Source organism: Mauremys reevesii, linkage group 5 (genome assembly GCF_016161935.1).
Source record: "Mauremys reevesii isolate NIE-2019 linkage group 5, ASM1616193v1, whole genome shotgun sequence".
NCBI classification, from domain to species: domain Eukaryota; kingdom Metazoa; phylum Chordata; order Testudines; family Geoemydidae; genus Mauremys; species Mauremys reevesii.
The window spans coordinates 124,974,635-125,002,134 of NC_052627.1; the positions used below are offsets into that span (position 1 = coordinate 124,974,635).

Sequence of the window (27,500 nt, forward strand, 5' to 3'; positions counted from 1 at the left end):
CGTGGGCCAGGGGCCAACTCTCCGTGGACTTCTGCTGCAGCCTTCACCACAACCAGCTCCACTCCACCAGCTGTGCCGCTCCTCCAGCCGACCTGTGAGCCGCTCCAGCCGCCCCCGCAAACCACTCCACTCCGCTCACTGTTCTGTGGGCTGCTCCAACATGCTGCAAACTGCTCCGCTCTGCCAGCTGCTTAGCGGTAGATCTTCAGGCTCCCCCACCACAGCACTCAGTGATCTCAGCAAGCTTAGCTCTTTTAGTGATTTCAGCTTGTAGTAGGGGAGCCAAGGTGCTGGTGCACCATTGGCCCAACATGAATTCAGCTCAGCAGCCTCTAAATGGACTCCTAATGGATTCAAAATTAGCTCTGCTCTTCAACAGTAGAGAGAGGACGATGTGCAATTAGTATTCCAGGCCCTCAAAAGGGGGCCTATATCATCAGGTACACACACCAGTCCCCCAGCATCACTGGGTTTTGGCACCCATGTCCCTTGTCTAGCAAGTGCTACTTAATTGATGTTGAGACATCTCTGTCACAAAGCAGTCTCATAGTTCCTCATTCACATAATCAGGGTGACAACACTTTATTCCTCCTGCCCCAATAACAAAGAAATTGGGGTCCCCAGAGCTGTCAAAATAACCATCCCAGGCTGCTGTGGGCTATACTAGGTGGGGTGGGTGTGCCAATGCAAATACCTGAAATTCCTTTCCACACTCCCCATAATTCACCACCAGATGTCAGAGTAGAGCTCATCCTGACTCTGCTTACAACTGTAATAGCCAGCACAGGACGATATGCTTCAAGGAAGCTGTGCGTCCTTCTCTTGACTAGCCCCATACAACAAAGCCAAGGCTTTTCAAGTGACCACTGCTTTTGAGTGCCCAACTTGAGACACTTAAAGGGGGTCTGATTTCACAGGGCAGGTGCTCGGCCCCTCCTGGAAGCCAGGCCGGCCCCTTTAAGGTCCCTCACGCTGGGCACCCAAAATCACTTACCACTTTTGAAAATCCTGACCACAAAGACTAGGGACACGATAGGGTCCTCACCTTGATGGATGTGTGAAGTGCTGTGAACAGTTTTCATCAGATACCTTAGACAGGCAGGCACGGGGGTGAATCTTCCACAAGCAGAGGGCTTTAATGATCAAAGAGGGCTCGATGCGTGTGATCAAAGGAAGGAAATCCACCCTGCCCAATGCAGTATTCTCCCTCCCCACATCACTCAGCTCCACATGCAGTTTGAAGCAGAGAGCCCTGCAGCTCTCCTCTGGTGAATTATGCCAAGGCAGCAATCTCCTATGTGGGAGCTAGAAGCCTGCTGGTACCTGAGAGAGGGGGATGGAGTTTGCCCAGGGAGGAAGAACTGACCCAAACAGACAGGGTAGAGCAAGGATCTTTTCTGAGGGCCTGATCGAAAGCCCAATGGAGTCAATAGGAGTCATTCCACTGACACCAGTGGGCTTTGGATCAGGCCATAAAGGCTTTGGAGATCCAGGGCGATGTGTGTGTGCTGCAATTCTAACTCCTTAATTTGTGTGACTGGCACTTCTAGGAGACAGCCAGAATTACCACCAACCCTGGCAGTGTTTCAGGTCATATTTTCACACGCATGACAGACTCCTGGACAATCTCTCAGACCTATTAGGCACAAACGGGCTTTTCATCAATGCCAGTCATGCATGCCTTCTCTCTCCATCTCTTTTTTCCCATCCAAAACACTGCGGCTGTTGCAAGGAGGTTTCAGCTTTTCACTCCCTGTTCACTATTGTCGTCATCATCAATATAGCAGTAGACCTAAAGAGCCTGTTGTGCCAGGTGCCGTGCAAACATTTGGAAGGTAGTCCCAGCCTGGAAGAGCTTACACTCTAAAAGGCAAAACCAGAAGAAGGGCCAGGAAAGAGAGACAACATATGAGCAAGTGTCTGATTGGTGATTGACACACATCTTGTTAGTGGGCCAGAGCTCCGTGCCCCTCGGAGGGCAATGGGCTGAACTAGTGGAAGAGGGCTGCACATCAGGATTTACCTCCTTGTTACCGGATCCTACCACTTAGTTCTTACCCTCCTGAAGTCACTGTGTGCTGAGGGAAGGACTGTGGTGCCACACAAGGGGGATGCAAGGACAAGGACTCTGCGCCAGCACTGAGCACCAGATGTCTGGCTTTGTCTCCACTCAGAGATCCTCAGAAATTCACCACTCATCTTGAGAGAGAGGGCATGAGAGAGAGAGTATGCACAAGCAAGGGAGATTGGCACAAGGGGCTTGGAGTTCTGAAAGCCCCTCACCTGTCTAGTAATGACCTATATTTTTGCCTGGCAGCACAATTTTTTTTTGTTTTTGTTTTTAATTGTGTCCAGCTAATCAAACATCTAGGCTATTTATCAGTCGGGCCAGTGGAGGATCTGACTGAGCTAAGGAGGAGGCACGTATATGCTAGCCCAGGGGTGGGCAAACTTTGTGGCCCAAGGGCCACATTGGGGTTGCAAAACTGTATGGAGGACCAGGTAGGGAAGGCTGTGCCTCCCCAAACAGCCTGGCCCCCATCCCCTATCTGCCCCCTCCCACTTCCCGCCCCCTGACTGCCCCCCCTCATAACTCCCGACCCATCCAACCCCCCCCCCCCGCTCCTTGTCCCCTGACCGCCCCCTCCTAGGACCCCACCCCCTATCCAACCCCCCTGCTCCCAGTCCCCTGACTGCTCTGACCCCTATCCATACCCCCGCCCCTTGACAGGCCCCCGGGACCCCATGCCTATCCAACCCCCTTCCCTGTCCCCTATCCACATCCCTGCCTCATGACAAGGCCCCCGGGACTCCCACACTTATCCAACCCCCGTCCCCACCATCCCCCATCAGCCCCCTAAAACCTCCGCCTCATCCAACGGCCCCCAGCTCCCTGTCCCCTGACTGCCCCCCAGGACCCCCAGCCCGGCCCTTACCATGCCGCTCAGAGCAGCATGTCAGACTGGCAGCTGCGCTACTCAGAAGGAGCTCCCAGCCCCGCTGCCCAGAGCGCTGCCCGTGCAGTGGCTTCACTGCGGGGGAGGGGGGACAGGAGAGCAGGGCCTGAGGCTAGCCTCCCAGGCCGGGCAGGATGGTCCCACAGGCTGGATGTGGCCCGCGGGCTGTAGTTTGCCCACCTCTGTTCTAGCCTGTGCTTGTAGCATCTTGGTCTGGGAGGGGACATGGTTAGTTCACCAGAGAGAAGGAAAAAACTGGGTTATGTCTCAAAGTTCAAGAGTACTTAGATCTAGGTCCATTTCTCACTTTAACTGGGCCTGCACCCAATAAACTTAGGGCTAGAGCCTGGTACCTAGATCAACAGATGCGATGGTGATTTATACCAGCTGAGGATGCGGCCCCTGATATCTTAGCATCTATTTCTGTCCTGTTATTCCAGCTGAAGTAGGATATGGGATGGACCTTTCCTTTCTCTACTTGGTAAGGCCACATTTTCCACAGGGGCTGCAAGGGCTCAGCCTTTCTGAAAACCAGGCCACTTATGGTGGTGCTGAAACATGGATTTGGGGACCTAGCTTCAGCCTTAGGCTTCAACTTGAGCAGTTTAACACGTGTTAAAGGCAAACTGCCTTGTCTCCACAGGGCTGTTAATATGTATTAGCTAGCACCTTCCAAAGGCTAGGGGTAGGGTGACCAGATGTCCTGATTTTATAGGGACAGTCCTGATTTGGGGGTCTTTTTCTTATATAGGCTCCAATTACCCCCACCCCCTGTCCCAATTTTTCACATTTGCTGTCTGGTCACCCTAGCTAGGGGAGACAAGCCAGTGAGAGTCCCGGAGCTGACGACTGAAATAGGGGATAGGGCACTTTCTAAACTTGGGTGCTGAGGGTGCTGAGAAACATTTCCCCTTCATGACAGCTATATTTTGGTTTTATTCACTGTCTGTCACCTGATGTGCTCTTCAGACCATAATAAAGTCATTAAAACTCAACACCTAGGAATGCAGAGAAGTATTATACCTTTTTCAGGTGAAAAAATTGAGGCACAGAGAGGTGAAACACTGAACTGACGGCAGAACCCAGGAATCCCAACTCCAACCTCTACTGTAACCATTAGATTAAACTCCCTTCCAGAGCTAGAAATAGCACGAGTGATTGTTTTGTTACAAATGCCTCAAATCGTTCCAGTACTAATCCCCTGAGCTAGCCATTAAACCACTCTCCCACTGCTGAAAACAAGCAGCTCAGTAAAACTTCTTACCTGTTATGGGTACTAGCCTAATTTATAATGCTGTCCCTAGGAGTAGGCATTCGAATAGGTCGTAGACAGGGAGGATGGTTCAGTGGTTAGGGCCCAAGCCTGAAACCAAGTCAAGTCCATGCTCTACCATCAACTTCTTCTGTGACTCTGGGCAACTCATTTAGCCTCTCTGTGCCTCTATTCCCCATCTGAAATGGAGATAGTAGCACTTCCCTACCTCATAGGTGTGTTGTGAGGATAAATACATTGAAGACTGTGAGGTGATCAGATACTGCAGCGGCAGGGGCAGGATGAGAACCAAAGGTAAGGTGTGACAATGGTAAAGAATCACAGAAAGAGATCCTTGTTCAGTGTTAGAAGAAAGTATCTCCATTAGATCAAGGAAAACTATCATCCTAAAACTACTCTGTCCCCCTTCTTTCACTGCAGACCTTCTTCCCTACGGCCATTCCCAGCCTCCCTTCCACCTGGCCTCCTGCTAACACTGGAGCTGTGTACATATCCTCACAAGGTGGAAAACAAGCATTTTGAGAAAGGGCCCAAGACTCAATTATTCTGTTCCTGTGCTCAGGGCAGGGAGGGAGAGGTGGGGCACAAAGGCTTTAGGCCATATTCTGGGGTTGGACAGGGCCCTTCCAAGCCCCAAGTGTAAATCAGAGCAGCCTCAGGGTTGCTCTAACTTATACTCTGCTTCCACGTGCTCCTGCAGGCCCTGGAAGGCAGAGACAGACATAGTGCAGTGCACCAGGGACATCAGTGCATCTATACCACGTGCTAGGAGCAAAGGCAATACAGAGACAGTGATACTCTCAGCAGACTGCTGCTGCCCATTTTAAGGCCCTTTTATGCTGCTAGAGTGGCATAAACGGCCTTGGCATAGCCCAGGTGTCAGCCAAATGTCTCACTGTTGTGTGGAGATATTGTAGGGACCGTCACACATACAGCATCATGTCAGCTCAACATCTAGAAACAGACGACTGAGCAGGGAACAAAATAAGCATTCTTGGCTTTTGCACATTTAAAACAGATCTCAATATTACTGTAGCACCATGCGTGTCTGTAGCAGTACAGATGTCATACAGAACAATGTGGGTGTCTGCTTTGCATATCTAGAGCACTTTCCATCTAAGAACCTCAAAGTGCTCTGCAAACATTCAGGTTTTCAGCCTCATAGTCCCCCATGATACAGGGAAGCAGTATTCCTATTTTACAGATGAGGAAACTGAGGCAGAGGGAGAACAAATGATATGCCCAAGATCATACAAGAAGCCTGTGACAGACATCAGAATCCAGGTCTCTGGACTCCCACATTAACCATAACAGAGTCCATTTCCCACTACAAATTGCTGCTGTACCTTTGGAGAAAACAGATCACGGCTTTTTCTTGTACTAGATCTAACCCAGGACTAGAGCACAGGACATGCCACGTCAGATGAGACCATTTCTCCATCACATCCAGCATCCTGTCTCCAAAAGTGACCAATATCTGCTGCTTCAAAGGAATGTGATCTCCCCCCTTCACTCAACGTAATAATGTACCTAGTCAATCATATGATTGTACAGGGTATGAAAGAAGAGATCCTTCCTGACCCCAGCAGATGATCATTTAATGTTCAGAAGCCTCAGATTTCATTGATTTGATGTTAGCATTCAAATTAGAGGTCAGAATGTTAGCCAGCATTTTTAACAATCCAATGAAACAACAACAGGCCTGGCATGGGGGCTCCTTCCTCAGTCCTACTCTGTGCTTTCTCCTGTGAAAGGGGGCAGGGAATAACTGGACAGCTCAGTTTAATTTTTCCTCAAAGGACCCATTAAGCAATTGCTCAGCCTGGTGTATTAACTGTTCCAGGGTATGATGAATCTATATCACTCATGGAAATCTAATTGTGCATCATCATAAGGATAGAGTGTGCTGCTCCGTGTCCTGCTCAGCAGAGGCCCTCACACAGACCTGAAGGTAAGGCCTGGCCCCTTGTGTTTATCCCCTTCATTCACTCTCACAGCATCATGGTCTTGCATAATGTGTTCATACCAAGATGCACCCGTGAGGCTGATGAACAGGACGCTGGGAGGCAGGATCGTAACCACTGAAAGAATTCTGGACTCTCCCCCTGCCTTCCTCCTCTCTCCTCTCCGCCTCACTGTGTTGTTTCCATAGACAATAGACCCAGACCCAATTGAGATGCTAACAGCACCACCGTGACCTGCGCTCTCCCGGCTGTTACCTTGGAAGCCGCCATCACAGCTGCCGTTGCTGCGACATTCAGTCCTCGCTTCCCAAAGTGCACCAGGGCATCGTAGCTCCGATCCTTGGCTTGGACGAGGCAGTCATCAATTTCCTGTCGCGCAAAACAAAAAAAAGCACAAGAGGGAAGAGTTCAGACCTCCTGCCCTCTCTCTCAAGGGTCACGCCATCATTCATGGAGGCGGGCATCTCCCTCTCTCCCACCAGCTGGAGAGATATTTACAGCCAATACTTGGAAAGGAAAAGAGGATGGCAGGGAAGCAGTAGCTTCCACTGAAACCCCTGGGAGTTGCTTTTATCCTGTGAGTGGAACAGAGACAAGCAGTCCTGACTCCCACCCAGTCCCCGCTCCCCTAACCTGGAGAAGGCAGTACTTCCAGAAATGACACCCCAGCTACATGCAGTGTGGTTGTGGCTGTGTTGGAGCCAGGATATTAGAGAGACAAGGCAGGTGAGGTAATATCTTTTATTGGATCAGCTTCTGTTGGTGAGAGAGACAAGCTTTCAGAACTCTTCTTCAGGTCTGGGAAAGGTATTCTGAGAATCACAGCTAAATGGAAGGTGGAACAGATTGGTTAGCATAAGTAGGTAGCACATTTTGTAATTACATAGTAATTACCACACACTAAGTAGACCGGCCCGTTAATACCTCTGCAGTCATAGGACAAAAAGAGAAGGTTAGTGGGGGCAAGGCTACACCACAAAAAGTAAGTCAACCTACATCATGTCAATGTATAGCCACCGCAGTAACTGAATCGGCTTTACACATCCACACTATGCTCCTTGTGTCCACGGTGTGCATCCTGACCAGGAGCGCCTGCACCCATTTAACTGCCAGTGTGGGGCATTGTGGGACAGTTTCTGAAAGGCAGCAACAGATGATGTAAGCAACGCAGAGTCTACATGGACATAGACTCAAGTGCTACTCTTCTTGCGGAGGTGGAGTTACTATTCAGTGTAGTGGACAAGTTACATTGGTAGGAGCTACATTTTATAGAATTGTAGGACTAGAAGGGACCTCGAGAGGTCATCTAGTCCAGTCCCCTGCACTCATGGCAGGACTAAGTATTATCTAGACCTTCCCTGACAGGTGTTTGTCTAACCTGCTCTTAAAGATCTTCAATGATGGAGATTCCACAATCTCCCTGGGCAATTTATTCCAGTGTTTAACCACCCTGACAGTTAGGAAGTTTTTCCTAATGTCCAAGCTAAACCTCCCTTGCTGCAATTTAAGCTCATTGCTTCTTGTCCTATCCTCAGAGGTTAAGAAGAACAATTTTTCTCCCTTCTCCTTGTAATAACCTTTTATGTACTTGAAAACTGTTATCATGTCCCCTCTCAGTCTTCTCTTCTCCAGACTAAACAAACCCATTTTTTTCAATCTTCCCCCATGGGTCATGTTTTCTAGACCTTTAATCATTTTTGTTGCTTTTCTCTGGACTTTCTCTAATTTGTCCACATCCTTCCTGAAATGTGGGGCCCAGAACCAGACACAATACTTCAGTTGAGGCCTAATCAGCACAGAGTAGAGTAGAAGAATTACTTCTTGTGTCTAGCTTACAACACTCCTGCTAATACATCCCAGAGTGATGTTTGCTTTTTTTTGCAAAAGTGTTACACTGTTGACTCATATTTAGCTTGTGGTCCACTTGTGGTCCAAATCCTTTTCCGCAGTTCTCCTGTGTATCTACTTTAGTGTAGATGTGTAGTGTAGAGTTAGTTTATGTCGACCTATCTCTGTAGTGTAGATCAGGCCTGAGTTACAGATCGTTGTAATAAACCATAAATTCAATCTGTAACCCACTAACCACCTCTTTTCGTCCTATGACTGCAGAGGTCTTAATGGGCCACTCTACCTTGAGAGGTCCCTTAGAATATGTACTATCTACTTATGCTAACCAATCTATTCCACCTTCCATTTAGCTGTGATGCTCAGAGTAGCTTTCCCAGACCTGAAGAAGAGCTCTGTGTGGCTCAAAAACTTGTCTCTCTCACCAAGAGAAGTTGGTCCAATAAACAATATTACCTCACCCACCTTGTCACCCCAGCTACATTCAGTCAGCATTTCCAACACTGTGAAGTTTGTCATGCAAGGAAGAACTATTTTCAGGTTGGTATTTTCAAAGAAAACATAATACATGTATCCCACCCTCCTAGGTGCCCCGGTGCCCAGACGTAGTTAAGTTATTCTGAATGAGCTCAACAGCTGCTGATACAAAAAAAAAAGAAGAAGATCAAAGAACAAAAATAAATAAAAGAAAAAGCAGTGACTCATCTTCTTGAGATGAAAGCCGTTGATACAGCTGACATACAGTAAACCCACTAATTCCACTGCTGTGAGCCATCCACTCAGTTAGGGCATGAACACCGGTAATTACCTTTTCTTTTGAAGACAGTGTTGGGTGTACAAATTTTCTATACAGGAGGCTGGAGCCTTTTGTGTACGGAGACAGCAACCAAGCTACAAAAGCTATTTTCAGTTCATAATAGAATGGAAACCTATGGGAAAACAAATATGACATAGATTCTTGTTGACTGCTTCTCTGATGATAATAGAAGCCCATGGCAGTTAGCAATTGGCAGATTCATAGCCTGAGCTGGTTTCTGTCTACCTGAGTGTCCTAAGGATCTACCACCCACTTTCCCCCCACATTCACTCACACCCAGACTCTGGCTGAACTCTATGCAAAGTTTTCCTGGCAGCCAGGTAGCAGCAACATTATTTAATAGGGACCCTTACGGCCAATTAAGTAACAAGGGGTGCTGTATGCACAAAGTATCAGAGGGATAGCCGTGTTTGCTGCTTCTACAGATCCAGATTAAGAGTTCTGTGGCACCTTATAGACTAACAAACGTATTGGAGCTCCAATACGTTTCTTAGTCTATAAGGTGCCACAGAACTCTTTGCTTTATGCACAAAGGGGCCATGGAGGCTTCCTTTGCCATGTTCCCAGCCCTTAGAGGCCTGAGGTGCAGCGAGAACACTTCCTATCATACCCCGCAGCAGCCAGCAAACCAGCCTCTCCGGCTTTATTTATACACCTTTCGTCTCTCTGCCTTTCTGCAGTTAGATGGCACTTATCACGGAACTGAACCATCGTTCCTTTCACATTATGCAGGCACTGTCTCATTGTCTGTGCTTGTACAGGGTGCAGCATAATAGGGCCCGATCCTCCCTGGGGATTTCTGGCACTACTGCAATATCCACAGAATAACAATTACTAATAAGAGATGTTCCCGTTATAACCACACGTCCTTCCCTTTTGTTTTGCTAGCAGCACTGTGACTTAACACAGAGAATTTTCAAAATCTAACATGTCCTCCATGTTTTCTGCAGTTGGTTTACGTGTCTCATTTCTCTCAATTAAGGGAATGCCTACACTGCAATCATGGGATGTGCGATTGCATCTTATCCAGACATACCCGAGCTAGCTTTAATCTTTGCTGAGTGACGTCAGAGCAGCAAGGGCTGTACAAGCCTGCTTGGAACCGTACACAATTACTTGTGTGACTAGCCTGTGCTGTAGCCTGCGCTGCTGCATCTTCATCTCTGGAACCCAAGCTAGCTGGATGAAAGCTAGCTCAGGTCCATATATGAGCTGCAGTCGCACCTCCTGAATCAGGCCCAAATGAGTTAAAAAGGACACACTGAAGCACCAACATAATTCCTCCTTTTGGGCCAGATTCTGTGTGGTGGTGAACTCCCTGAAACTCCCATTGAAAAGAGTGTTCCCTGCAGGTGATCGGCACCTTGGTGAGGTACATGCGTAAGGATTAAGGACTTTAAGCCCATTGACATCTCTGGTTTCCATTGGCTTCAATGGGCATTGGATCAGGCTGTATAAAGAGTGGTCAAAATGTGCCTGAAGTTAGGTACCTATTTAAGTGGCCTCATCCAAAGCCCACAGGAGTTTCCCCCCCTCACTTCGGTGCAAGTGGCCTGATTTGCAGAGGTGATGAGCGCCCAAAGCTTCTATTGACCTCAACACCCCACGTTAACAATGGCTGTGTTCCTCCTCTTCTAACTCCCTGCACGAGAACAGACTGGGAGGAAGCTGCAGGGTGCACAGGCTCGGCCCCTTTGGAAACAAAGAGTGTCACTTTCCTCTGGGCTCCCTATACACCCAAGTATCTATCCCAAAGGAAAAGGACAGAGCAGGAACAAGTAACACTGCCTGCTATTGGAACCCACGGCTGAGTGTGTGTTACAGACCCCTCTGTGCCCAACCTGAATATCAATCTGCTACAGCCTGAGCTAGAAAACCCTGGATCTCTAGCTTAAGCTTTAGCAGCTCATGCTTTTAGCTCTGGAGGTTCCCAGTTCAATTCCCAGTATGTCAGCCAAGAGGGCAGCTCCCTCAACTGGGGCTGCAGCAGACTCCTATCCTCTGTGGAGCAGGCACAGAGAGGAACATGTAACACACTGGGTTACCCCAGGGGTTAGAAAGTTTTAGAAGGGAAAAAGTTAAAGGGGTTTGTCTTATTCCTGTTTGTATCTTCCTCCTCCTTCTTCCTCCCTTCATCTCTTCCTTCTCCCCATCCCTTTCTCTCCCCTCTTTCCCTTTTCCCCTCACTCATGTTCCCCTCTCCTTTCTCACACATTCCACCCTTTCCATATGCCTGTCTCCATCCCAACACCTGCACCAGTGCCCACAGCAGAAGAGGGCTGCTGGCTCTGCCATCCTCTGTTGACAGTGACAGACCTTCATCAAACTCTGCCCAGTTCCAACTGCTTTCTGAGCCCCTGAGCAGTTCCCCTGACGTTAGTATTACCCAACCTCTAAATCTGGCAGCGCTAAGAGAGGAAGTGCTGGTCCTCCAAGCAAAACACGCCATGCTCCTGACATTTAACCCCTTGCACAGGAAATGACGCAGCCTTGCAATCCTCTCTCTGGAGCTCTGTTCCCTTATAAACACTTCTGTTTTCCTCCCCATCTCATTACAAACGCCCCACCTCGGTCTGCTGCTCACCAGCAAAGAAAGAGATCTGTGAAAGTCTCGGCTGTTGTGAAGAGTGCAAATATGATCCAGTACATCATCCATTTGACCTGTGAAGAGAAATCAGATATTTTATAACTATGCTGTTCTAGGAAGGCACAAATGTACAGTGATGGTATTTTACTCTTCTGTGGTATAGCACCTTTCACCTGAGGATCTCAAAGCTCGTCCCATCCACAACTGCCTGGTGATACTCTTAGTGACCAGAAAACCTCAGAAACCTGTTGTGCAGGTACAGAGAACTTTAGGGCTTTGCCAGGTGTCACCCAGCAAGTTGTCACATAGGTGTATTCCACAACACAAATCAGAGTCATGCACAAGCCCACGTGAAGAAGGAATTTGTCCCTTAGGATTAATCTGACCAAAAGACAAAGTACTGTAGTCAGGCTCGCTGCTCGTATTCCACAAGGAGTTTCTGCTGTAGAATTGCTGTCCGACAGAGATAGTGATTTAGACACATAGTTGGATAACACTAGACCATACAGATGATGCTGTACAACTTCCCTCTTCATCTGCAAATGCAAGTGTAACCCTGCTATTGTGTTACCTTGTGCTGTAATCCCATCAGATCATGCCCAATAACCAGGGTTAGGTTAGGCCAAGATATGGATGGGAGATCACCAAGTGACCTTTAAGTACTGCAGGAAGGAAAATGTGCTTATGATTCAGTAGCTAGCACTGTTCCCTCTGAGTAAGTTCCAGCATATCCAGATTTGCTGACAGGAGGAGCTGTGCTATTGGAGGTGTCCTCTCTCAGATGAGCTATGTAACCCACACCCACTCAGTGTGGTGCTCTGTACCCCTTTAGTGGTCAGGGCCATAGGTTGGTGAGCCTGCTGCAGCCGAGGCTCAGAGGTGGGTCTTTTAGCTTAGGCAGTAGAGGCTTGAAACGGATTCAGGGTAACACTCGTTTTTCCTGGGCTGACAAGCCTACCAGCTAACGTACCGCCTGCAGCATAGACGGACACAACAGTCTTCTTAATTTCCCATCTTAAACCATACTGTAGTGCTGTTGCATTACACTCCAGAGGCAGCTGCATTTCAGGGGTGGTCAGGAAACGTGTTCTCCACCCTCACAGTGATGAATTTGATACAGATGAATTTTTTTTTAAAAGTTTTCATTGAAAAACTGTAAGGCTGAAAGCTTCTTGGTTATTTGTGTGTTTAGTTTGTTTTGTTTTTTTTGACAACCAAAAATCAAAATGTTTTGACCAGTTGGGCAAACATTCTTTGTTTCACTGAAAAATTTTGCCTGACTGGCTGAAATTTTTCACTTGACAAAAACAAATCAAATGTTTTTCCAATAAAACATTGTTAAATAGTGACATTTCCCATGGATATTTCCATTTTTTGGTGAAAAATATACTGTGAACAAATTTTTTTGACCAAGTCCCCTCAGTACATCTTAGCAACCTCACAGGGGTGCTATTAACTTTAATTAAGCAATATCTGTGAAGCACGTTAAGAGTCATAGGTCTTGTCTACACTAAAAAGGTGTACAGCGGTAACTCAACCAGAATAATTAAGAAATATCACTCCTGGCAGGCCTTGTCCACACTTGGTTTGCTAGTAAAGATATGCCAGGAGGGCTACACTGGCTAACCCCAAACAATACCCTAGTGGATATGCATCTTCTGCCACCAATAATTCTTTTGCCAATATAGTTTACACCAGTTACCCAAACAGAATAAGCTATACTGGCAAAAGTTCCTTTTTATCCATATAACAACATCTGCACTAGGACTTTTGCTGGCACAGCTATATCAGTTTGGGAAGCGGGGGGCGATTTCCTCAGACTCCTAATTAACATAGCAATGCCGGCAAAACTTTTAAGTATAGACCAAGCCCTACAGTGGATAAAGTATATCAGAGTAAAGGTGCTTTATACTGGTATAACTATTCCCACATGGGAAAGGGAATAGGCTATACTGGTATAAGGTACCTTTATTGATATAACTGCATCCATCCAAGGTAGGGTTGCTGGATTTCTAACTGCAGAAACCCCAACACTCTTGCCCCACCTCCTGCCTGCCCCTGCCTCAAGACCCCACCCCTGAGGCCCCACCCCCACTCACTCCATCCCCCCCTCCCTCCATCGCTCACTCTCCCCCACCCACGCTCATTTTCACCAGGCTGAGCCAGTGGGTTGGGGTGCAGGAGGGGTGAGGGCTCCAGCTGGGGGTGCGGGATCTGGGGTGTGGCCAGGGATGAGCGGTTTGGGGTTCAGGAGGGGGCTCTGGGCTGGGGCTGAGGGGTTCAGACTGTGGGAGTGGGGCTCTGGGTTGGGGCAGGGGTTCATAGCGTGGGAGGGGGGCTCTGGGTTGGGGCAGGGGTTCGGAGTGTGGGAGGTGGCTCCTGCCTGAGGCAGAGAGTTGGGGTGTGGGAGGGGATATGGGCTCTGGGGTGGGGGTGCGGGCTCTGGTGTGAAGCTGGGGATGATGGGTTTGGGGTGCAGGAGTGGCCTCATGGCTAGGGCCAAGGGGTTTGGAGTGTGGGAGGGGGATCCGGGCTGGGGACTGGGGTGCAAGAGGGGGTGTGGGCTCTGGCTGGGGGTGCAGGCTCTGGGGTGGGTCCGGGGATGAGGGATTTGGGGTGCAGGAGGGGGCTCCGGGCTGGGGCAGGGATGTGGGAGGGGGTGAGGGATCTGGGAGGGAGTTCTGAGCTGAGGCAGGGGGTTCGGGTGCAGGAGGAGGCTTGGGGTGTGGGCTTCGGGTGGCGCTGACCTCAGGTGGCTCCCAGGAATTGGCAACATCTCCCTCTGGCTCCTAGGCAAAGGAGCAGCCAGTTGACTCCACATGCTGCCCTCACCCACAGGTGCCACTCCTGCAGCTCCCACTGGCCGTGGTTCCCGGCCAATCCCTGCCTTACCCCACAGCATTCCCAACCAGACTTTTAATGGCCTGGTCAGTGGTGCTGACCAGAGCTAGTGTCGACCGGAGCTAGTGCCAGGCTCCGTTTTTGAACAGGTGTTCAAGTCGAAAACCAGACACCTGGCAACCCTAACCCAAGGTCTTGTATTGGTATAACTATATTTGTTAAAGAAAAAGCACACCCCTAACTGACATAGTTATAACAAAACAACTTCCAAGTGCAGATCAGGCCTTTAGATGAAATGTGTTCTAGAAATGGAGAATATGATTGCTAGCCACTGCTAGGTGATGTTATTTGAACTGCCAGCACGTCAAAGGGGATTTATATAGCTGGAGTTGTGCAGCAGAGTCAGCTCTGCAAGTACATTTTGCTTCACATACCTGGCACGTCAGGCAGCCCTCATCTGGTTTACTTACAATGCTCACGACAAGTTAATGCTTTCAGATATAAAGAACTAATCTCACCCAGGGAAAACGCTGGACTGGAAGAATCTCAAGAGCCTCTCCAAGTCACAGCTTGACACTGTGCTAAGGACACGTTAAGATAATCGTCAAAGCTGTCACCAAGACATGGAAATGGGCTTATCATCATTGAGCTACCGAGATATTTGAAGAGTAAATACCTGAAGGCTCTTCAATGTTCAGCAGTTTAGATAGAAAACAAGATTGTGACAGGCAGTACAGACCCTTTGGGACACAGAAGGGGCCTTTGTGGGTCATGCTTCTCCCACATCCCACTTCCCCTAACAAAAGTTGGCAGTGTCGGCCTGACCCATGGGACACTAGGACCCAGAGGCATTCTTCTAGGAAAAAGGCAGGACAGCTCCACCCATTTGCCAGCCATAAGTTTATATAAAGAGGCCATTCTGCTACGGAGGCTGGCTGCTGCTTTGGAGAGAAAGGGTCTCTGCTTCCTGAAAGATATTCACAATCATGTGTACTTTTGGTTTGCTATTTCCATTGCAAAGCCTGTTTTGAGGGAGCAGCTAAAGGGCCAAGGGGCTTCTGAAGAGGCTTTATTTTGTTCTGCTCTCCTACAATAAATAAGCAAAGCAAAACTGTATCTCAGGCATGGGCATCGAGCACCTTTTGAGATCAGCCATACAAGCACAATTATGCCACCATATGGAGGCACAAGCAGAGCTAGGAACAGAATCCAGCTCTCCTAACTTTCAGTCTAGAGCCCTATGCACCAGCCTACACGTCAGACTTCCCCCAGCCCTGGTTTACAGACTCACCTGAAATCAGGTAGCAACTTTAAAATCTAATGATCAGAGACCATAAAACATAGCACAGGAGAAAAAAAAAACATTACTTACATATTCTTTAATATCCTTTGATTTTACAGCTTTGTAAGAATAATACGCAGGGTAAAGAGTGCCAAATATAATCCTGAAAGAAAAAAAAAGAAATGGAGAATCTTGATTTCCTGCCATAGGGAAATATTTTTTCCTTCTGTTAACTGCATTTCTTGCACCTGCAGAAAGTGTTAGTAGGTTCTGATCTAGAGCTCCAATACACCATGCACTGCATTCCATAGCATAGGGCTGATCCTGCCTCATTGACTTAAGTGACAATTTTGCCATTGATTTACATGGAGCAGGATTAGGGCCAAGATTGTTTTCCCTCTTTGGTGACTGTCACTTTGAGGCTGCATTACATTTAATAGGCACCTCCCGATGAAAAGTATCAAAAAGAGTGGCACATCGGCATCAAAACAAGTCAGAAAAACAAACCTCCAGGAAAAGGTAAATGTAATTTTATAATAATCTACCATGACACAGCAAAGAAGGTTTATTAGTTGTTTTCAGAGATGGGACAAAATGTGAACTATTTATCTGAAATCCCCTGCCCCACCCCCCAAAAAAACTTAAGAGGGGAAGAGGGACAAAATGGCACTCAGATTACACCTGGTTTTGGTTTGACAATATTAGGGCCCAATCCTGCACTCAGGAGGAATCCTGCATGTCCCTGTTGACTCCAACTCTAAAGCCCTTCCAGTTTTCCGTGTCTGAAAGAGACACTACCAGGTTCAAAATCATAGAACTGTAAAAAAGAATCCTGACGCTACTACTAGCACCTTGGAGTTTAAAAAGTAAAAATCTCCTTTCCTCTTCGCTATTTGTGCTGCTTGTTCTCTTTGATCATTTCTTTAAATGTAGACCCTGAAAACAGGCTAATCATTTCCACTTTCTTCCAGACAGGTTTTAGTCAATTTCCCCTGCAATTGCAGGATACCGAAATGTTTGGATTGAAAATTGAGCAGGGGAATGTTTATTGGCTTTTAAAAAAAAATACATGTTTCCACTGGACTTTTTCTTAATTTCATGTAAACATTGCCATTGTTCTTCGGTATCAGAGGGGTAGCCATGTTAGTCTGGATCTGTAAAAGCAGCAGAGTGTCCTGTGGCACCTTATAGACTAACAGACATATTGGAGCATGAGCTTTCGTGGGTGCCCATGCATCCGACGAAGTGGATATTCACCCACGAAAGCTCATGCTCCAATACGTCTGTTAGTCTATAAGGTGCCACAGGACATTGTTCTTAGGGTTTATCAAAGCTCATTGTTTCAAAACCTAAACTTAGAGCCATATTAACCTGATATTATCCTTTCCATTTTGCCAGTTATGTTCCCCTGCCAAGGGACTTAATTACATTTATGTCCAATTCATGGAAGATATATTAAAAATTTACTCTCCCCCGTGCAGCTCACAATTGTCCCTCCCAGAGCTGTCCTCAGGAAAGCCTTTGTAAAAGAACAGAGTGAGACTGCACACTATCTTGATTTGCAAAGCACCGCGCTAGCACAATTTGCTGGGTATTCATCATGCCTACTGTAGCGTAATTTAACAAAACCCAAAGCATGATGCAGACTTCAGAAAAGCAGCCACTGAGTGAGGAGCTCAGTGTTTTGCAGACGTTTCATGCTGGCTTCAGAAAGAGCTGCTGGAATCTGGGAGCACTGAAGCTATTTCGTACATCAGAGATGTGCTGTATGTAGGGATTAGATCATATGCCCACAGAGAAGATTCTGGGAAAACACATTCATTGTTCTCCCTTGAAATATCTTAACAAACAACAGTGCTGTTTAAGGCAGGGGAGGCACGCAGACAATGGTCCTGATCCTACTCTCATTGAAGCTAAACAGGAAACTTTCCACTGACATCAGTGGTAGTGTGATCTGGTCCAGTGAAGATAATGCTAAAAGAGGCAGCATTTCTCTGCACAGCTCAGAAAAACAATCATGCACATGAATGATTTTTCCCTCTGCCTCATTTATAAAAGTTCCTCATTTCTGTCCCAATCCATTTCCCTCCCTCCCCCTGAGCTGGTTGCTATCACACACTCTTGTTTCCTGCAGAGATTCCAACATCTGATGATTTATATTTGCTTCCTCAGTTTATGCCAATAACAGAAACTAACTTGGTCTTAGAGGCAAGTGAGTTTACAGGATCTCTGGAACACAGTTATATATGGCAAATACTTGGAAAGTTTCCTGTGGAGGAAGAGAAGCCCTTACTATTTTGTTTACCTAAACTATACAGCATAATTAATAGGCTGATGTGCCTTCCCTGTGGGGGTTATGTAACTAACATCAGATTTTCCTGACTGTACAGAGGGGTGTGTACCATCCAGGCAGTTGTGGTTTAATAGACTAAGCCCTGGGGTAGGAGACTTAGTCCTAGTCCTGCTAACTTGCTGTGTGACTTGGAGCAACAAACTTAACCGCTTTGTGCCTCAGTCTCCCTATCTATAAAATGGGCGGTGGGGCTCCAGCTTCAGCCCCGGGTGGCGGGCCTCAGGCTCCAGCTTCAGCCCTGGACGGCAGGGCTCAGGGAGGGAGCGCCACTTCCATCCCCAGACTCACCTCAGCCTGTCTGGGTTGGCCGGGCGGGGGAGCTGGAGTGCAACAAAAAATTGCAGCATTGCCGCAGAAGAGAGATCTTCTCCCGCTGCTAGCAGACGGGGTTGCCTCACAACCACTGAACTCCATGAGCAGGCAGCAGCTAGCCAAGGAGACACACCACTGCTCTGCCCTGCTACATCAGCACTTCAGGGAGCAGGGCCAAATGGACAGTAGAAATCTGCCACACGTCGCCTTTGGTTGGGGTTCTGCAGGCTTATCTATTTAAGTTTAAGGGCCCCTGGGTAAAAACAAGGTTGAGAACCACTGCTCTAGCCCATCCAAAATGGAACAACTAAAATCACCTCTCGCCCGTTTCTCAAACCAATGTCACTCACCCATTCAGATCCCTCCACTGGCTCCCCTCTGGCCTGCCAAGTCAAGTCTGAGAGTCTCATCTTTGCCTTCAAGTGTCTGAATAATATTGCTCCTGCCTACACCCCTATTCCGGGGTCTTACACCGTCCCATCTCTTCCCTAATGACAACAGTCTTGCTGTTTTCTTATCCCACTTCTTCTTTGTGCCTTCATCCATGCTGCACCAGGCTCCCATGCTATCTTCATTCAAATTCTTCCCAAATGTCTACTCTGTCCACAAAGCCCTCATCCCCTTTATGTATCACCATCCCAATTCTAAAAATAAAATAAAACTGCTCACCACCACCCCTGCAAAAAAACCAAACAACTCTGGTATCTTCTTCTTTTGAGTCCTGCAATGTGGCTTTTGTGTGACCTTTTAGCCTTGGGGTGGGAAATGAACTGCCCAAAACACAAAGGCCTAAAAGTCTTGTACAGGCCACCATCTTCACTGCCAAGCTAGACATTGAATTGGGGAGCGCCCGAGACAGACATATGAGCGGCCACAGCTTGAGCTATAGACAAGGGTCTCTACCTGGAGCTGTAAGAGACTCGCAGCTTCACTGAATTGGGCCCAGAGTGGGGGCTTGTGACACACTCACCAATAGGTCGCATCAGCTCACTCTCAGCACTGAACAGAATCATGTAGCAGTTAGTATATTATTCTGACAGAAGAATTACTGGTTAAATTGGAAAAGATGGGATGAAAAAAAGAGATTTGATGACCTTGTAAACTGGAGTATTAGTAACAGGATGAAATTCAATTAGGGATGTCTAACATAAGGAGGTGCTGTGCAGTTTTGGTCTCCCCACTAGAATGATCCGAGGAATGGAAGGCGAAGGAGATAGAGAGATATGATTACACTCTTTAAATATATCAGAGGCGGAAATAAACAGTCAGGAAATTCAGGAGATGATCATAATGGTCCCTTCTGATCTTGAATTCTATGATTCTATGATTCTATGATATCACTGGGATCTAAATTAATTATAACCACTGAGCAAAAAGGTGTGGGAATGACTGCACACAGCTCAGTGAAGACCTCTGCTTCTTGTGCAGAAGTGGGCATAAACTTAAGCAAAATGTCAGGGTACCTCAGGAATGGGATGGAGAATAATCCTGATAATATTACAGCGCCATTATACAAGTCAATGGCAGGCTCTGAGCTGGGACACCGTGTTCCCTTCTGGCCACTCTCTCAAAAAAGGATATCATGAAAAGTGAAGGGGACAGGAGAAGGGTGATGAAAATACTGAGCGGCACATGGAAAGAGTTCCAGGTGAAGAGAGGTTGAAGTGATGGGGATTGTTTATTTTAGAGAGGAGGCAAATAGAGTGGCCAGGAGAGGGGTGTAAGAACTAACAGAGGGTCTGGAGAAGGTAAATCAGACACCTGCCCCCCTCCTCCTAATACCAGGACCAGAGAATGTTCAATCAAACTGAAAGAACACGTTTTAAACCCACCCAAGGAAATACTTTTCTGCACAGCAAACAATGAACCTGTTGACCTCATTGAAGTAAGACATCATTGAGGTCAAGAGCATAAGAACGTTCAAAATGTTATGTTTATATATCCAGTTACATTAGATAGGATTTTTAAATAAGCCTTTGTGAGTCAGGTCAACCATTAACTGACCAGGGAGAAGAAGAAACTGCCCATTATGACATTTCATGCACCTTCCTCTGAAGCAGATGATAGCAGCCACTGTTTGGCGCAGGATACTGGACTAAAGGGACCAGAAGTCTGATCCAATGTGCAGTTTCTAAATTCTTGATAATACACACCCCTGAAGGACGCTGGCCTGATCCACACCCAATTCTCAGTCAGGACCTTCAAACAAAAACCTCATAAGCAACACAAAATACAGCTATTCCCCCAACTAGCACTGGGCTGTAAGAACCCAAAGACCTTTTGTTCCATGCTGCTCCAGGACAAGCCACAGAACCCACCTCCCTCCTACAGCTTTTCTTCTTCCAAGTGAGCTGAGCTCTCTCAGCCCTTTATAGACATCACCTGACCCCTTCTCAGCTGGGTCTGATAATCAGACAGGACTGGCTGGCCACCAGCCTTTTGAGGAACAGACCACCCTATTGCAACCGCATAGTAAGGGAGCCAGCATCAGAGCTGGGATTAGAATTCAGGACAGCCTCATTCCGTATGCTAAACGCTAAACCACTAGACATTGCTGGCTCCCTGACTAAGGTCCTGGTCCTACAAACACAAATGTGCACAGAGTTACTCACATACCCAATCTAGTATTCACTGAAGTCAATGGAGAAACCCACTGACTTCAATGGGCATTGGACCAGACTCATAAGCAGCTCCCTGTGACATCAATGAGTCTATTAGAGCGAGTAATTTTACTCACATGGGTTTGCAGGATCTGGCCCTAATGTTATAAACACACAGCACGGTGCTGCTGGCACCACAAACCTGTCGAGCTTTGCTATTTTGGCTACCATGTCATCAGATCCCCTAGATATTTGGATGGCAGGGCACATCCTTTAGAGCACTGTACAACAAACAAGACAAATGCAGCAAGCCTTTTTTCATGAATAGCTGATGTTTCCATATCATTAGCACAAAGCAGCCAAGACTAAGAACTTCTGCTTCAATAAGGGCCTGGATACACTTTTGAATTGCTGAAATATTTTGGCCTTCTCAACATATTTGTTGGGCAGCATATGCTTCTTATAGTACTTAAGTAACAGCTGAACTGTTTCGGTGCCAGGATTGCTTGCTGAGGCTGTCAACGAGGGTGCCAATGGACTTGTGATCATTACTATTAGTACGAAGCAATGTTTCCAGAGTGCCATCAATTTGCACAGGGCTTTGCACAGATTTTTTAAAAGACAGCCTCTGCCCCAAAGGGTTTACAGTATAAATCTAACAGGTGTGGAACGTGGAGCTACTAACTGTGGTATAGAACCTATCATTTAAATCAGCTTCTGTATCAGATGACTGGAGGATACGTAGTGTGACGCCAATTTTTTAAAAAGGTTCCAAAGGTGATCCTGGCAATTATAGGCCGGTAAGCCTAACTTCAGTATCGGGCAAATTAGTTGAAATTATAGTAAAGAACATAATTGTCAGACACATAGATGAACATGATTTGTTGGGGAAGAGTCAACATGGTTTTTGTAAAGGGAAATCATGCCTCACCAATTTACTAGAATTTTTTCAGGGGGTCAACAAGCATGTGGACAAGGGGATCCAGTGGATATAGTGTACTTAGATTTTCAGAAAGCCTTTGACAAGGTCCCTCACCAAAGGCTCTTAAGCAAAGTAAGCTCTTATGGGATAAGAGGGAAGGTTCACTCATAGATCAGTAACTAGTTAAAAGATAGAAAACAAAGGGTAGGAATAAATGGCCAGTTTTCAGAATGGAGAGAGATAAATGGTGTCTCCTGGCGGTCTGTACTGGGACCAGTGCTATTCAACATATTGATAAATGATCTGGAAAAAGGGGTAAACAGTGAGGTGGCAAAATTTGCAGATGATATAAAACTCAGCAAGATAATTAAGTTCAAAGCAGACTATGAAGAGAACTGGGTGACTGGGCAACAAAATGGCAGATGAAATTCAATGTTGATAAAAGCAAAGTAATGCATATTGGAAACATAATCCCACTATACATATAAAACGATGGGGTCTAAATTAGTTGTTGCCAGTCTTGCCACTCAAGAAAGAGATCTTGGAGTCTGTCATTGTGGATAATTCTCTGAAAACATCCACTCAACGTGCAATGGCAATCAAAAAAGCTAACAGAATTTTGGGAATCATTAGGAAAGGGATAGATAATAAGACAGATAATATCATATTGCCTCATATAAATCCATGGTACGCCCACATCTTGAATACCGCTTGCAGATTTGGTTGCCCCATCTCAAAAAAGATATATTGGAATTGGAAAAGATACAGAAAAGAGCAACAAAAATGATTAGGGGTATGGAACAGCTGGCGTATGAGGAGAGATTAATAAGACTAGGACTTTTCAGCTTGGAAAAGAGACGGCTAAGGGGGGATCTGATAGAGATCTATAAAATCATGACTGGTGTGGAGAAAGTAAATAAGGAAGTGTTATTTACTCCTCATAAACAAGAACCAGAGGTCACCAAATAAATTAATAGGCAGCAGGTTTAAAGCAAACAAAAGGAAGTATTTCTTCACACAATGCACAATCAACCTATGGAATTCCTTGCCAAAGGATGTTGTGAAGGCCAAAACTATAACAGGGTTCAAAAAATAACTAGGTAAGTTCATGGAGGATAGACTCATTAATGGCTATTAGCCAGAACGGGCAAGGATGCAAAAAACAAATTCTGGAAGGTCCCTAGCCTCTCTTTGCCAGAAGCTGGGAATGGGCGACAAGAGATGAATCACTCGAGATTGCCTGTTCCGTTCATTCCCTCTGAAGCACCTGGCATTGGCCACTGTCTGAAGATAGGATACTGAGCTAGATGGACTACTGGTCTGACTCAGTATGGCCGTTCTTATGTTTTTATGAGCTAGGTAAAGGAATGAGTCAAGGAAAAGGTTAAAGCAAATACAAATAATGTGAGTCACACTGTGTGCCAAATGATGCTGTGATATTTTAAAGTAAAGACTGAGGTAAGGCAAGAGGGGAATCAGCAGAAGACGATGACTAAAGGCTCCAGGCTGGTATTCACAAAGGCAGGGGGTGCTTACAGACTTTGTCCCAGAAAAGTCATTGCAAAGTGGCCACTAGCCAGCCATGAATTGGCCTCGTTATGTTTTATCAGTCCTATAGCCCCACTCTTCCACACAACCTGCAGAATCGGCCAGGCACAGAGAGGGGAGGGCATGGCACCAACCCAGACCCGCACACTCCCATTGAATGCTGGGAATTCTGGCAGAGACCGGGACTCCCTGAAACACAATCCCTCCCAGAGCAGCTGCTCCTGGAGCAATGCATTGCCAGGCCACCCTGAGAGCAGGAATGTGCTGATGGGGCACCACTGAGCTCTTCGCATTCAAACAGAAATCACATAATTAAAAATAAATAAATAAAACAACTGCTCAGCCTCCTTGCTTTTCTGCTGCATCTCTCCCCATACCCACCTGTATTTCACCTGCTTAGACCCTAAGCTCTTCGGGGGCAGCAGGGATCTTGCCTTCACAGCTGCCTGTGATGCATATCCCCGGCACTATAGAAATCCTATAGCAAACTCCGGGGAAACCCACCGTCCTGCAGAAGATGCTTCTTTAAAACGGCCTTTAAGTCAAGTTCAAGCCAAGATGATTTCTTAGGGTGTCCCCAAAAAACACAGATCCCCTCTGTCAGTGCAGGCCCTAGCCATTAAAACACTGACCCCGCCCTGCCACATGGCCCATGTAATGGAAGGGCTGGTGATAACACCTCATTGCTCCTTTTCATTAAATAGCAAAATAAGGAGAGTTGGGTGACTGCTTACCACATAACTAGCTAGAATCTAGGGTATGGCTACAGCAAAGAAAGACCCACAGCTCAGGATCAGGCCTGTTTCATTGTTGTGTAGAAGACTTCTACACAACAATGAAACAGCCCCTCAGTCTAAGCCCTGCAAGCCCAAGTCAGTTAGCACGGGCCAGCTGAGGGTTTTTCTTTGCTGCGTAGACATATCCTTAGGGTACGGCTATACTACCCACTGGATTGGCGGGTAGTAATCGATCTATCGTCTAGACGCAATAAATCGATCCGCGAATCGATGCCCGTACTCCACTTCAGCAGGAGGAGTAAGCAGCGTCAACGGGGGAGCCGCGTGAGGACGGCCAGGTAAGTCGAACTAAGATACTTTGACTTTGCATAGCTGAAGTTGCGTATCTTAGATCGATCCCCCACCCCCATCCCCAGTGTAGATCAGCCCTTAGAGGGAGGGCTGTCCTTGAGTGGGTCTAATTTAAGTAGCCTTGATCCCCCTTAAAGCAGGACATGCCTCTCTCAGCTGACTCCACCACTTTCTTTTGGCTTGGGCACTCTTGAAGAAGCGACTGGAAGCCAGCCAGTCATGAACAGTCAAAGAGATGGCTGAGGAAGCGGCCTTAGCTAACCTGTGACTATCCTGTTCTCCCAAGCCCATTTTCAGAGCCCTGAGAACGGAGCACCTTGAGTGGGCTGCCAGGCACAAACAGTTCTCCTTGTTCTGGTGGAGACTACAGAGCTGGTCTATTTGCCTTGCTGCAGGCAAAACAATGTCCTAGCTTTTTACCATGGAATTTCTCTTACTCATAATCCTGGCTCCATTTCCTTTGAAAGGTTTTGGGAGGTGAGGAGGGAAGAAGGCAGTGAAAACCTGGAGAATTGCTCTGTGTAAGCTCGAAAGCTTGTCTCTCTCACCAACAGAAGCTGGTCCAATAAAAGGACCACCCTGTCTCTTGAGAAATGGTTTTGACAAATTCTGCTGTTTGTTTTGAATGCAGAGGTCCATGGGCCACCATTGGGGCACAGAGCTGTTCCTGAGGACCCAGAGCAGGACATAGCCGTGTGAGATTGGGAGGTTGAGAGAGTCTCTGTCTTTTACAATTTAATTCACAAAGTGAAAAGGTGACTGGTCCACACAAAATGAGAGATTGCTGAATGAGGACAGACACGACACATGCCCATTTTTGGAACCAAATCTCCACCAAGCTTTCTCTGACGTCAGCTGAAGTGTCCACACCCACACACATCTGATGTACAGAAATGAACCGGAAATGCTGAAATGCTAATACAGTACCTGCTGGGTGGGATTTTGGCATCTGGGGAGACTTGGGAGGCAGTCTGGGGGCTGTGGGATGAAAACATTAGCTGGCTGTTTCTGCTAAAATGATCAGCAGTGACATCATTAACAATGTAGCTATTTAAACTGACATCTTTCTCTTACTGCTGCTCTCACTCTCACTGTCCGTTAAATGTAGCTCTCAGTACATTGACTTATCAGGCGCTGTGAGGAGTGTACACAGTGCTTGCAACTCCCATCTCCTTGTGCATCCCACAAACAACTTTGCTTCATACAGTCCCTTTCTCAGAACACGCATCTTTGTGGAGAAGCCTTTCAACAATAATTCACCAAGAGATTTGTGGGGGGGAATCTCCACCTCTTTGAGAATGAATCATCTAATCGTAGGAGACTTGGGACCGGATCTTCAAAGAGGCTGAGCTCAGCACCTTTGAAAATCAGGCCCTAGTGCATTGTGTGTCTGTAATTTTATGTCCAAGGAAGTGTCTAAGATACTTAGGGCAGGGCTTATGGCTTTCCTTGTCTACTGGTAATTTACAATCCTGGAGGGGATGGGTTATGTGGGGAGGTTTTTTTGGCAGGGCATATATGGTGGAAAGAGAGGGTTTTTTTTAGCAGCACTGCATTGTGTTGGTATAGATTATATTTGATTACGTGATTTAAAATTTGTTTTGTAAATGAGCCTACAGATTTATGATAGACTCGTGGCATAAAAGGGAAATTAATCAAGTATAGTTTAAAGAAACAAACCTATTTTCTAGGATATAGTTGATGCAGTAAATGCCTTTTTCAATGGCACATCAGTAATCAAGCACTGCATAACTGTTATAATACAAACATAAAGATCATGCTGCAAAGATTGTGCTGTTTTAAGTTATGCTAAATCTATTTATATCTATTAAAACTAAATTGAATATATATGTGTGAATCTTAGTTTAGGGATTAAACTTACATTCTTTATACACCCCAAAACTCAATTACAGTTTGGGGACATGCATGGATTTCAGGATGAGGCCCTTAAAGTGTTACCAATGGTTGGTGAAGTGATGGGAAATGCAAAAACCTGTATTATTTTCCTATCTTTGCTTCAGGGCAATTCTCTGTTGCACAGACTTTTAGTGCTGCAGTGAAGGGTTTGGAAAGAAAGGATGAAATTTACATTAAAGTGATTGAGCCAGATCAAATGCTTATCATCTCATTATAGTAATGCTGCTTTTGCTTGCTAGTGGGAGGATATTACTGGCAGTGGCAGATTAACAATTTTGGCGCCCATAGGCCCTCAAAAAATTGGCCCCCCCAGCTCACCTCTGCTCCCTTGCAGTAAGCCTAGGAGGGAGGGGGAAAAGGGGAGTTGTGGCGCACTCGGGGGATGGCAGAGGTGGGGTGGAGGTGAACTGAGGCAGGGAATGGTTCCCTGCCCCCCCCAAGTCACCCCCCGCGCCCGCCAGCCCCAGCTCACCTTTGCTCTGCCTCCTCCGATCGCGCCACTACCCGTTTCTCCCTCCCTCCCAGCGCTTTCACGCGGCAAGCCTGGGAGGGAGGTGGAAGGAGGGAAGCGCAGTGCGCCTGGGGGAGGAAGCGGGCCGGGGATTTGGGGAAGGGGCGGAGTTGGGGAGGGGTCGCGAGCAAATTTGCCGCCCCTGCAAATTTGCCGCCCTAGGCCTAGGCCTTGTTGGCCTAGGCGATAATACGCCGCTGATTCCTGGAAATCATGAAGTACAATGCAAGAAATACTCTAATTGACCATAGCTGTTTAAAAAAACATTGGCCCAGATCCTCAGCTACGACTGTGAAAAGTACAGAACAACTCAAGGGAATGAGGGTGCTGCTCAAAGGTGACTTTAAGCCACTTTCATGCTCCCCAGTCCTGGACTGACTGTGTGATGGTTCAGTCCTCTGGCATAAACTGGAGCAGCCCTTAGCCTGCTTTAAATGTACTTCTTGTAAATGACCTCAAAGTGCTCTTATGGCAGCCATCAAGCCCCTGTTACTTCCCCTTGTGACATTCTCCAGGGTACACTCTGGACAGATGGACATCTCTGTCCCCTCAAATCTCCCACTTCAGGTGCCTTTTATACTGCTTCACTGGGAGAGCAACCACTCTTAGTCCTACTCCCACACAGCCTCTAACATGCAAAATCACTCCCAGCTAAATTGTAAGAGTGTTATAACTAACCACTC

At 46.8% G+C, this 27,500-nt stretch overlaps 1 protein-coding gene across 4 annotated transcripts in view; it reads right to left on the reverse strand.

The window, feature by feature from the left end:
* Positions 1-27,500, reverse strand: part of REEP1 (receptor accessory protein 1) — a 92,553-nt gene that overhangs the window by 38,875 nt on the left and 26,178 nt on the right. For 3 of the 4 annotated variants that reach the window (XM_039539618.1, XM_039539614.1, XM_039539617.1), the window contains exons 2-5: positions 15,657-15,729; positions 11,441-11,517; positions 8,848-8,968; positions 6,450-6,563 (exon numbers count right to left, since the gene is read on the reverse strand). In XM_039539618.1, coding sequence (XP_039395552.1) covers positions 6,450-6,563; positions 8,848-8,968; positions 11,441-11,517; positions 15,657-15,729 — 385 coding nt within the window. The remainder of the gene's footprint in view (positions 1-6,449; positions 6,564-8,847; positions 8,969-11,440; positions 11,518-15,656; positions 15,730-27,500) is intronic. The other variant, XM_039539616.1, reaches the window with a different exon arrangement.